Genomic DNA, 13,194 nt, shown 5'->3' with positions numbered 1-13,194 from the left:
TTGATTTTACTTTCATGCACATGTGACAATTTGTATACGTTTATACATTTTTATCTTCAAGCAGCCTTTTTGGTCTTTCCAGCAAGCCATAAACACACGTGTGTGTGTGTATACACTTATAGATAAGTGTTTGGAAAAATATTAATGATATAAATAACCAGTGACTCTCTAGCACCTGAATCTGGAGGACAGCCCTGGTGAGGTTCTGTGATTTTCATAGGCTGACATGTTGCAGTTGAGAACCATTCTTACCAAACTTGAATGTCTTAAACGTGGACGCTGCCATGGCCACATACTTTCACTGTTCTAGTCCCATCCCCTTGTTCTTTCTGGTATTATTCTGCTACCTGGCCTTCATGTAATTGGTACTGTTAGTTGTTCAGATGTTTTGCACACTGGCATATGGTGTTGGAAGATTATAAGACTATGTCCTCACACCTAGCATATGAATTTGTCAGTTCTGTACTGCAGTGTCCTTAATTTCTATAATTTATTAGACACGTATGCAGTACTCTGTTTGCCAAACCTTGTGGTACTTTACGCGAGTGTTAAAAACTGTGAAACATTTGACAGCAAATGTATGTGTGTGTGTGTGTGTGTGTGTGTGTGTGTGTGTGTTGATAGTGGGAATTTTACATATTTTCCCAGTACCGTGACCATGTTTCTTACACTCAGCAAATGTCACATTAACACCTTAGTTTATATCATTTGTTGGACTAGTGGACTTACCTGCTTACTGATAGGTGACCTGCACAAAGGTGGACCCAGAATTACTGGGTATTGATAGATGACCTGCACATAGGTGGATCAGAATTACTGGTTACTGATGATCAGCACGAAGGTGGAACCAAAATTACTATGTGATAGATTTGCATGCTTTTTCTGGTTAAAAACTGTCATGTAAATAAAAATTTGAATGTCATCCTCTCTGTTTTCACCGTAGATCCTCCTCGATTCATCAAAGTTCCTTCAGACCAAATTGGTGTCTCTGGTGGTGTGGCTTCGTTTGTGTGTCAGGCAACAGGGGAGCCCAAACCACGTGTTTCCTGGAATAAGAAGGGCAAAAGAGTGAATTCACAGAGGTTTGAGGTAAGAAACTGATTACCTTCTCACTAAACAGACAAGCTTTTAGTGGTATGGTTTTATTCCCGTTTGTTTTTGTAGTAATCTGTAGGCAGTGCAACATGTTACTGACATTATACCTTTTACTGAGGGGAAAAAAGTAGTTGAGACTTAGTTTTAATTTGGCGATCTCTAAACTTAAGTAAATCCCAAATAAAAGCGAGTGAAACTTTTAAATGTGCAATGAAGCATTTATCAGAACTGGACATTATTGCCACTTCCTGAAGTTTCATGTATAGATTATCAGTGCCTAGCAGAATCTGAGATTAAGCATATTCTTTATAAAGTCCCATTGCCAAATACTTAGTCTAGTTTCTTTTTATGCAAGTGGCACATTGAATCCCACTGAGCTTACATGATCCTGCTTCTTGGTGCCAGTCATTATTTTTATCACTTCAGGCATTAATAACTTGTGCCATATTTTACAGAAGTCTTCACTTAAGTTAATCCATTTCCCCACTGTAGTGCAGTCTGGAAGTTGGTATATTTAATAAGGGAGGTGTAGAGGGTACTGCCCCCTGGGTGGAGGTGTGGGGGAAAAGGCCCCACGTGCGTGGTTTTGATTTGCTTCGGTTTGGTTATTTAGTGGTGTTGGCCAAGTGGTTACTTTCCCAGAATAAAATTCCAGTGATCCAAGAGTTTGTGCAAGTAAGTTTTAGGCAAAGTTGTCCTGGTTTTTAGAAGTTCGGTGAAGTGGGTTTTTGATAATAATGGGTAGACCCATGTATACATGCATATACATGTGTGTGTGTGTGTGTGTGTGTGTGTGTTTGTGTATATAGATAGAGGAGTAAACACAGAAATATGTGCATGCATGGGTGGCCCGTTCACTCCTCATGAGCAAGAGCCAGTCATAAGAGATTGATGTCAAGCAGCCATTAGGTTCATTACCTGCCCTAACCTTCTATCCCAGTTGTAGCCTAACACACAGGCTGACCCATGTAACTGGGTCAGTGAAAAATTAGCAACTCAGTTCCACCTTCAGGACCAGTTTTTCCAGTGCTGACTTGTCCAGGTCACGAGAGGACTGTGCACCACAGAGACCACTTACATATATACCTGCTAAGCATTCATATGTTATCTTTGCAAAGGAAACACCTGTAAAATGCTTAACTGTGTAGTAAAATACCGCAGTAATTTTCAGAAGGCATATAAATAAAATTTGACCAACAAGAAATATATCAATAAATGTGTGCATACTTTTTGATGGTGCTGTTACCAGTAAGCAGCTTTAATATTTAATTGAATCTTTATCCTCTCCTGGTTCCAAAAAAATCTGTGTAGCTTGGTTTTGTTTGTTGTTTCTCATTTTCAGCAAGCATCTTCACCAGTAAATGGTGATTTCTTAGTGCTGTGTTTGTTTGCTTTATCTTGGTGATAGAGGGAAGGCATCAAAGCAGTTAATTCTTTCAGAAATGCACTAGTAGTGTATACAATTATTCCCTTTGTCATATAGGTTACAACTGAGGAAACAAAGGAAGAGCATTGCCGTCAGAATGTCAGTTTGCTGAGGTTGCCAGATGTTGTCGCAGTGTTTCAAGTGTCTTGGGTGATTGTGGAGTGCCACCCTCCTTATTTCACAGGCCTCATCACTGTGTTAAGCCATGGGGGAATTAATAGTGCATTTTCCAGTGTGAAGGATGCAAGGAGCAGTGCATAATTTATCACATCGACAAGGTGATGTTTAAGACATTATCCTCTACTCTCCCTCAGCACGACCCAAATACACAAAAGTAGAGATAATACGTAACTAAAACACACACACACACACACACACACACACACACACACACACACACACACACACACACAAAAAACCATTTCAGAAATGAAAAGTTGTGAAAAGCAATGACTCCTTTCACTAAAATACTAGACAAGACTGTATCTTTGGTTTAGAGATACCAAACAGCTGCACTACAAAACAGATTTTTTTTTATTTAATGAGTTGAGGGAATAAAGATTTGGCACCTGGTCACTGAATGCTAGCAGAAAGATTTTGTCATTTGTTCACTTAACTTATCCAGGGGACTTTCTGCTTCTCTTGGGATCCAAACAGACACCACTGCAGCCATGGCAACCTCTTGTTCAGACTGAACTTCATTATCCCTCAAGGATCTCTGCAGGTTTTCTACATGATCATCATGCATAGGTACATGGATTCATTATACATTACCTTGTGTAGTGTAGCTGCTTCGCAGATGATGTTTTTGATTGCTAAGCGCTGAATTTCCTAGCACAGGGTTGACTTCTCACAAATATAGATTACTCATTAAGACTAGAGTCATCTGACTGTCACCACTGCCTAAAAGTATCTATCCTTGAAATAAAGGGAATTGTATTTGTAAATCTTATTTGTTCATTAATAATCAAGTGTGATCATTTTACTGGGATGCTTATGCCTCCAGGGTGGGGGCAACTTGTAATTATGTCTATATCATAGAATGAAGTCTGATGATGCTATGTCATTGCTCTTTTGGTGGGGAAAAAATTAAACATGCTTGTCAGTTGTGTCCATCAGTTGTACTGGAACAGTGAGTGAGGCATCATTACTAAGAATGTTTCATGGATCATTTTTTCCCATAGAGTCTACAAAAACTTGTGAATCAGGCCAAATATCAAGTGTACATCTGCTTTTTCAATACAATGCCAAGTACTGACCTCCTGTTCCTATAGAGGATTAGAAAGTCCTCCCCCTTTCTGCCTCTACACTTCATTTTTGTTCTTAAACTCAAGCTCTTAGTGGGCAAAAGTGTAACACTTAGGTTCATAGGTTCATACTAGGCTATCTGCCCAAGGGCATTTATAAGCCTAGCCCATAGTTATGTGGCTTTCGCCACCCCTTTAGTTTGAATAAAAACTATGCCTATCATTTTGCTGTGCCTCTGTCAAGCAGTGACACTGAAGTAATCCCTGGGGTATATCTGCAATCTCCCATCCATTGGTCAAGATTCCTCTTGAACAAGGCCAGAGAGGTGCTCTGCCTCACATGTACCGGGATTTTGTTCCACAGCATAGGGAGTCTCTGGGTGATGAATCTGTCCCTCCAGCACGTTCTATTTATAACCGTGTCAAGGTTTAAGTCTCCCGCCCTTGTGGTTCTGAGGGATCTAGATTTTTGAGGTGAAGCATATTCATCAAATCTGGGTTTGACATGGCCTTATATGTCAGGCACAGGTCACCTCTGAGCAAGCGGTATGAGACTGAATAGAGCTGGAGTTCTTTCAGTCGGGCAGCATAAGACATATTTTGAGACCCTTTATCCTTTTGGTGAGGAACTTTTGGGGCCTTTCAAGCTGCAGCAGGTGTCTGGTCAGATACATTCGAACGGGCATTGTACTCAATCATAGGTCTAATGAGTGATGAGTACAGGGGACTATGACCTCCTTGATCTAGATGTGAATCCCTTCATGATCAGGTGGGTGATATAGAAGGTTTTCCTAACTACTTTAGCAACATGAGTGTCAAACGAAAGGCTACTGTCAACCTGGGTCCCCAGATCTCTGATGACTTTTCTGTGCTCAGTGGATTGCCACCTATATGGTAGCTAGGGGTAACCTTGTTTTTCCCAAGGGTATGACTATGCATTTTTGGCGTTTAACTTCAGGCCATGGCTCTGGCACCAGTTATCCGTTTCTGTGAGGCCCTTCTGGAGGATATCTGTGTCAGATGTGTTTTCGACTATGGCGCCCAGTTTGCAGTCATCTGCAAACTTTGTCAGCCATAACCCTCCTGTGTTTGCTTGTACTTCAGAAAAGTAGATGCCGAACAAGAGTGGACCCAGGACTGAGCCCTGTGGGACACCACTTGTGACAGGCTTTGAGTCTGACATGGCTCCAGCAACTCTGACCCTGTGGGTTCTGTCACTTAGCCAGTTTGCAACCCATCTTGTGATGTATGGGTTTACATTCAAGCTGATGAGTTTTTCGATGATACCTGAGTGGGGTATTGTGTCTAAGGCCTTTGCCAGGTCGAGGTAGGCTGTATGGACTGCCTTTCCTCATCAATGGCCTTGGTGACTGTCTCAAAAGTCAACCAAGTTTAAGAGGGAGGATCTGCCTTTGACAAAGCCAAACTGGGTTGGATCCAAAGTCTGCAAGTTCCCTATGTCTTTATTTATGAGTTCCATTATGATCCTCTCCATGGCTTTGCAGATAAGGCTTGTCAAGCTAATGGGGCGGTAATTTCCAGGGTCTGTGGAGGCACCGCCCTTATGAAGTGGGACCACAGTCAGCCGCGCCACTCCTTGGGTAATGATCCTGAGGTGAGGCTAAGATTAAACAGGTGTCCTAACTGTGGGTTTAATTCCTCGCTGAGTTCATGAAGCACACAGTCGGGGACACCATCCAGTCCCATGGATGCTGTGTTTTTGCCTTAGTGAGGGCAGTTCTCACCTGGGCGTTGGAGATGTTTGGGGGGCTACAATCCTCTGGAATAGATATCTCTCCTTTTGGGGGGGAGGAGGGGGAGAAGTTTGCACTGAACCTGTCAGCCAGTATGTTGGCAATGTGTGTAGGTTCAGTAATTTTCACATCATTTTGAACTAATTCTGAGCATATCTGGGAGTTTCCTCCTAGGTTTCTAACATAGCTAAAGAAGGCCTTATGATTCTCTTTTAGAGTCCTTGGCGATTTTTCTCTCAAAATTTGCATTGGATGATTTTATGAGAGCTCTTAGTTTTTTTACTTATAATGATCAAAGGTGTCTTACCTTTCAAGGATTTTGCTCTATCTTGTAGTAGCTTCCTCCTTTTGTTGTAGAGCTTGTTTATGGCTGGGGTCCACCAGACTGGACGCTTGCCTTTGGTACAGAGAGTCTTAGTTTTGTTTGGGATTGCCTGATCCATGCAGTCCTGTAGGTGCTGGTAGAAGGCATTTGTAAGTGATTCAGCGGTTTGAGTAATGTTTACCACTGGCTCAGGGGCCTTAAAGGAGACCACACTAGCTTTTAGAAGTGTGAAATCGGCTTTTGAGAAGTTTTTCACTGTGGTCTTTTTGTTTCAGGTGGGGCGGATGAGGACCTCCAGCGAGATTAGTTTATGATCTGATCTCACCAGTGAGGGGTATACTTCCGGTGTTGAACATTTTGATCCCATGTTCGTGATGATGAGATCAAGTATGTTTTCTCCTCTTGTGGGGATGGTGACTAGTTGTTCCATGGCATTTGAGTTTATGAACTCCAGGAATCTTTGGGTTAGAGTGTTCGGGCTTGAGTAGTGTTCCCAGTCTATATTAGGGTAGTTGAAGTCACCTAGTATGATGGTGTTTGGAGATACATTTATCCCTCCAATGTTTTCAGGAAGGCCATGTGAGGTTCCTGAGTTTGAGAGGGTGGCCTGTAACATGCTACAAATTGCAGAGCAGTCTTGCCTATGGTTAATTGCACCTGGATGGTCTCCGATGCATCGTGCGTTGCCACCAACCTTGAGGTGTGGGTGTCCTTTATGAATATGGACACCCCTCCTCCTTTCTTGGTGTTGTCCGGATTTTGGGGCGGAACGCATGATATGAGGTGAAACCTGTTAGTGCTGGGGTGCTCTCAGGAGCCTTGAACCAGGTTTCTGTCACAGCACAGACATCGATGTTCTCCATATTGAGAAGGGCCTCGAGTGCGTGCATCTTGAGATTGAGACTTCTGGCATTGAGCAGCATTACCCTTAGTTGTTTTCCTTTTTGGTGTTCTAGGGTGGTAGGTTTAGAATTTGAGCCTTGCCTAAAAAAGGCACTATGGTGGCAAGAGCCTTTGCCAATATCCGGAAGCCCAGGGGTGACAGGTGCAAGCCGTCCCTTGTGAAGCAGCGTGGCTTGTCCAGCATGTCATCCCAGGCAGACAGACATTGGATCCCCTTTGAATGACACCAGAATTTAAGCCAATTATTAAAGCTGATCATCTTATCACTGTATTGTGGCATCATTCTAGGTGAAGGTAGGATACTGCTCAAGGTCAGGGTCATACCTGCCTGGGCTACATAATCAGAGAGCTCCTCGATGTCCCTTTTCATGTAGTCCAAGGAGGTACGTCTCAGGTCGCTGACACCAGCGTGGACAATGACTGAGTCGTACTTGTACCTGCTGTTGAGAGACCTGAGTGCTTGTGTTATGTGGCGGATTCTAGCGCCCGACAGGCAGCTTACTGTGACCTTCTCTTTACTCAGTCTGGTGGCGGGGCGTCAGTGTGTCTGACTATGGAATCACCAATGACAAGTGTGTCTGGCATTTTGTTTGGCCTTAAGGGCTGTGACTGTTTGACACTCTGACTGTGTGGTCTATGTGTTGCATGTGTTGGGTCGTGAGGTGGTAGTTGCTTGGGTGTCTGCTTTGGTGGCCTCTGCTGTTTTGGTAAATTTTTGATCAGAGCCTCCGGTATGTCTTTGTGTGAGTATGTGTATGATTTGAAGTTGTGATGGTACCATGTGTGACTGGGTATGTATTGTGTGTGGTTACCTTCTCCTCCTGTCTGGTCTTGCCAGTCCTATGTTGAGAGAGCTCAGCCTCCAGTTTGGCCGCATAGTTGCATCTCTCGCATGTATTTGTGTTTTGTGGGAGAAGGAGAGGATTGTCTGTGTACATGAGGCAGTTGTAACATTGCCTCAATATTCCCAGGTTCACCAGTTGAGCTGGAGAGGACACTAGCAACTGATCCCTCGACATACTAGAAGTAGTAGATAAAGAGACTTTCAAAGGACTCCGGGGGAAGTGGGTTTTAGGCTGGTGGGGTACTATCTATAATAAGAGTGCTTTATCAAGGTGCAAGTACTGTAGGAGTAAGTGCTAGGCTTTACAGATAGAGAATAGTCTACTTGGGAATCAAGTAGAGATGAACTTTTCAGTTATAGGATATGCTGGTTAGATCAGTAGTACAGCTCGAGGAAGGTAGTTTTAAGGGAAAATTGGAAGAGTTGGTTGCCTGGCTTTGCAGCACATGTCATTTGATCTTCGTTGGCCTTTCTTTGAGAAGCCTTCTTCATTTGGCAAAAAAACTAGTGTGTATTATTGTACCTCCTATTATGACTTTTCTTTAAAGTTTGACTTTGTTTATTTCTGGGATCCATGCTCCCTTTGAACTTTGCTTTGCAAGGTTCCTGCAGCAGGAGTAAAGGTACATCTGCTGCAGAACCTGTTATCCACCACTTGTGACACACATTCCTGTTGTCTGTTTAGCAAACACAGCATTCACTGCCAGATGATCACATGGCCTGTGCTATCCCTCTGCCCTGCAGGGAAATGCGTATGAGTTGTTCCACAGTTGCTAGCTGTTGCAGGCCTTCTTTGAATGAATCTTTAGCTGTTGCCGAGTGTGAGAGGATGAAGGTCCACGTACTAGAAACTAATAAGAACAGTAGGTCATGTCTCATTGTTAGCTCATGAAGTCTACCTTAGTGTGACCTTTCTTCCTTTGTTCCCCTTATCAGAAGCTTCTTATCACTTTTATTTGGAAGAAAAAAAAAAAAAAAACCTGAGTTATCCCACCATAAGAGTATGTGAAAGATGCAAAAGGTGTTATGTTTGCTGCTTGTAAGTACGTAACAACTGGTCCTTCAGCACTTAAGACCTACTGTTTGACTCCTGCCCCCTCTCTCCCCAGTGAAGCTCCTTTCGTATCAAACAACAAAAAGATTTGTTTATATTCTGTTTTGCCCAACATGCATCTCAAAGCGCTTGGCTACTGTTACTCCATTAAGAGTCAAAGGCTATGGATAGCTATGACTGAAGGATTATGTTTTCTGCCCTTGAGCGTGAAGCCTTTCAACTGTTTGTTTCGTATATCTCATTTCCAGACTTTTCTTGAAGAGCAAGTCATGGAAAAAAACATCTGCTGTTCTTGACACAGGGAAGTATGAGGCTGTTCAGTCAGTAAACTATTCTTCATTAGTTTTATTTTTGGCACACTGTACTTTGATGTTGCAGATACAATGACCATACAAAGAACTACAGTACTTGCCTTCACAGGGTGCTATGGTTCAGACTTTCCTCATCTCATTGAAAACTGTATACTCAACAACAAAACACAACGGAGCTCACCAACGCTGATGTTAACAAAAAACTCCAGTTTTCACTTCAAGAGTTTAATATTCAAAACAAATGCTGGATCCAAAAGTAAGCACTTTCACGTGCTTTGCGTGATTACCAAACAACAACTTCAAACTAATATTCCTAGTGAACATCTTAATATCTATTATAATGTCAGTAACATCAGTGAAACCAGAAGGAATAAAATGTAGTCCCTTATTCAAAACAGAGACCTCGTGTTTTAAATTTATGGTCTTGGAATTGATCAAGAAGAGTAGTAGACTAGGTGATATTAAGAACCACACTGAAGAGGTGGAATGTAGATGGATAATGAGGCTACAAGCACATATAGAGCGTGTGGTTTGAATGATAAGGTCTCACTCAAGCCTTTTTTAGCAGCGAGACCTTATAAACATTAAAGCTTGCTTATTGGCTAGAATTTATTTTTTAATATTTTTTAATGATATTTAATGATGTTAGTGTTTACATACATTTTGTATGTGTATATATATATATATATTTCAATGTGTATACGCATTTTTCATGAGCAATATGTACATATATAATATGTATATATTTACATTTATATATATATATATTTTTTTTTATATTTATGTTTATATTTATATATGTATATTTTTTATAAATGAATTTTTATTAATAGTGTTATGTGATGGAATGAATTGTATTTGCTTTCATTTTTAAATTAGCTGGTATATCAGTTTTACCGGTTGAAAGCAGTGTATATGCAACTTTAAATGTTAATTGCATAATTATGATGATTAACTAACAGGATATGGGTTAATTCATTGCTATATAAGGCATGTAATATGATATGCTGCTATTGAAGTCTGATGAAACGTTTGTGAATTGAAAGCCACGTTTGGATCCAGCATTTGTTTTGAATATTAAACTCTTGAAGTGAAAACTGGAGTTTTTTGTTAACATCAGCGTTGGTGAGCTCCTTTGTGTTTTGTTGTTGAATATATCATTTTTCTGAGGAGCACTTTACTCAGCAAGTCGTGGTTCTGTTGATTCATTGAAAACTGTGTCTGACTTTTCTTGGAAATTCTCTTTTGGAGTAAAATGCTCACTGTTCCTTCTCAAGAGATCACAGAGGATCGGCATAGGAGGTATAGACTGCTTCTGCTACAGGTTATATGTACAATTCTCCATTTTCCTCCTTTACTAAACTTTACCAGTTCAGAAGGAAGAAGTAAGCCAAGGTTTAGAAAAGATATCCTCTAACATCAAAGACTCCAAAGAAAACTTTGACATGGTCAGCAGTTCTGACGGTCTTTTTTGGGCTGCTAAGGATGAAAGGTGGTTATGTGTTCAGCCCAGTCTGGAGAATGCTATACATGATGCAAAGTAGTAGTTTTCTCTATCTACTTTGGCCTCAGCCAGTCTTTTTCTTGCACACTGTTCTATGTCAGATGGAAATGGTGTGAGCACATTAAAGGCTGTCTAGAATCAGAAGTGTGCAGAAAAGCACACACATGTGGTGTCCAGTATAGTGGACTTTGCACAGTCCTTTCTGGACAAGAAGGGGCTAAACTCCACTGGATGATTATGATCTCCTTCTCTAGCCTCCTTCCTGTCTTAGGATGTTGGGGGTTGCGAAGAATAAGTGGTCAGTGGAAACAGCTTGATGATTGTGGGGGGAGGGGGAATGGGGAGGTCTTTGCAGGTGGTGGTGGGTGCTTACTCAACCAGATCAACAGCTACTTCTCAGGTTTAGGGTGAGAGCCTACTTGGATGTTCTTTGTGTTTCACTGTTGCAGTCATCACATTTGGGTTATCTGCTTGCAGTAGCCCTCAGTCAGCCTGATTAACAAAGTCTTGGGTCCTGCGTCGGTTGCTGTCCCTTCTTCCGTGACGTCAGGTCGTCAGGGGTATAAAACATGCAGCCGACACTATTACATCATTCTTTCTTGCCGTGTGGTGCCCGAAGCAGAAGCAGTTCACAAGTGCCAGTCGGCCAACTCCTGAAATGTTCGTTTTTGAGTTTCAGAACCGAAGTCTTCAACTAAAAGCTAAGTACCCCGTTGGGAAAACTTTTTCTTGCTCTAAACCAATGTCAGTTAAAGTAAATAATTGTATTACTTGTGGAAAGCAAATACCTCATAAAGATTTTCATTCGTACTGTATTCCTTGCCTAGGCCCTGACCATGACGTACCTCGCTGTCAGTTTTGTGCCTTATTTAAACCATGAACTATCCGTCGTCTGTATATTTTCGCTTCTAAATATTTTGGTGCTCGGTTCAATAATCCTGATATGTCTTCGGTAATCTATCAACTACCGACATTGTGAAAAAACCCAAGGATAAAGACAGAGACAGGCCGCCTAGGTCCAAAGCTGCCGACGCTGCTTCTCCTAAGCCAGTCGCCAGTTCGCCGGTACTCAGTGAGGTGCTTTCGCAGCCCCTAATACCCACTACTTCAGATTTGCAGGCCACTGCTGAGACCCATTCGGAGTCCGGTATGCCACGAGATGCTTCTACTGTGGAACCTGCGGATATCTCTACCTTGGATGGGTCCGGAGCCGCTGTGCAGGCACCGGCTTCTGAGGGTGTATTCAGGCCTACTGACTTGTGTATTAAACCGACACCATCTTCTTCTTCAAGGCCTAAAACTCGAACCATGCCTAGAAAACTGACGCCCAGAGCACATAGTCCGGCCTCTATGCCTAAAAAGCAAATTATAAGAATGGCTGAAGACCTTATTACTTTAATCAGGGAAAGCCAGCCTTCCCCCTCAAGGAGACCTAGGACTGAGTTTGCTTATGATACTTCTGACCAGGATTCTGAATTTTCTGTTTCCTCTGATGACCAGGATTTACTCTTATCTACCTATGAGGATTCTGATGCTGAGGACTCTATTCCCTCTGCTTCCCCTCCAGAGGATGTTCATCGTGTTTCACTGTTGCAGTCATTACAATTGGGTTATCCTGCTGGCAGGCTACCTGCAGACGGTCCGAGTACCAAAGTCTAGGTCCGGCGTCGGTTGCTGTCGGCTCCTCCCTGATGTCAGTGTGCCAGGGGTATAAAAAATGTAGCAGATGCCATTTTCTTCAGTCTGTCTTGCCGCGCTGTGCCCAAAGCAAAAGCAGTTCGCAAGTGCCAGTCGGCCGACTCCTGAGATTTTCAAATTCAAATTTCAGATCCAAAGTCTTCATTAAAGCTAAGTACCCCATTGGGGAAACTTTTTTCTTGATCCAGACCGATGTCAGAAAAAGTTAATAATTGTATTTCTTGTGGGAAGCAAATACATCATAAGGATTTTCATTCTTACTGTATTCCTTCCCTAGGCCCTGACCACGGCGTTGCTAGTTGTTGGTTTTGTGCTAGATTTAACCAACGCACTATTAAGCGTCGGTACGATTTTGCATTTCATTATTTTGGTAGAAGATTTAACTATATAATGCCGTCGGAGCAACCGACTACCAGAGTTTATAAAAAGCGCAAAGAAAAGAACAGGCATCCGAGGTCCAAAACCGATGATGAAGCTTTTGCTAGGCCTGTCGCCGGTTCGCCAGTTCTCAGTGAGGTGCTTTTGCAGCCCCTGACGCCCGCTACCTCAGAGCCACAAGCCGCTTCCGACTCCCACGTGGAGCCGACTAGGCCACTGGAAACTGAAGGTATTGGACACTCGTATACTATTCCCTCAGATGGGTCCGGAGCCACTGAGCAGGCACCGGCTTCTGAGGGTGTTTTCATGCCTACACAGTTATATGTAAAACCAACTTCAGCTTCAAAGGCAAAGACTAAAGCAGGTCTAAAGTCAAAGAAACAAGTACAGCATTCTCCTGGACAGGCCTCCATGCCTAAAAAACAGATGCTTAAAATGGCAGAAGACCTAATTACTTTGATCAGGGGTTCCCATCCCCCACCTGATAAGAGGCCTAGGCAAGAGATAGAATATGCATCTTCAGATCAGGTTTCCATTTTCTCTGATTCCTCTTCTGACCAGGAATATTCTCTTCCTCCCTATGAGGATTCTGATGCTGAAGAATCTATTCCTTCAGCCTCTCCTCCTGAAGATTATTCTTTTGGGGAAACCCTGC

The 13,194-nt window shown here is 42.4% G+C and overlaps 1 protein-coding gene across 32 annotated transcripts in view; it reads left to right on the top strand.

The window, feature by feature from the left end:
* The window catches only part of LOC122787386 (receptor-type tyrosine-protein phosphatase S-like), a 3,272,784-nt gene that overhangs the window by 1,558,418 nt on the left and 1,701,172 nt on the right, over window positions 1-13,194 (top strand). For all 32 annotated transcript variants that reach the window (XM_044054059.1, XM_044054057.1, XM_044054056.1 and 29 more), the window contains one exon: window positions 944-1,089. In XM_044054059.1, coding sequence (XP_043909994.1) covers window positions 944-1,089 — 146 coding nt within the window. The remainder of the gene's footprint in view (window positions 1-943; window positions 1,090-13,194) is intronic.

This window comes from Protopterus annectens, chromosome 13.part0 (assembly GCF_019279795.1).
Source record: "Protopterus annectens isolate FY-2018-M chromosome 13.part0, PAN1.0, whole genome shotgun sequence".
NCBI lineage: Eukaryota > Metazoa > Chordata > Ceratodontiformes > Protopteridae > Protopterus > Protopterus annectens.
Note: the sequence above shows the minus strand (reverse complement) of the source record. Positions and strands in the feature narration are given on the sequence as shown.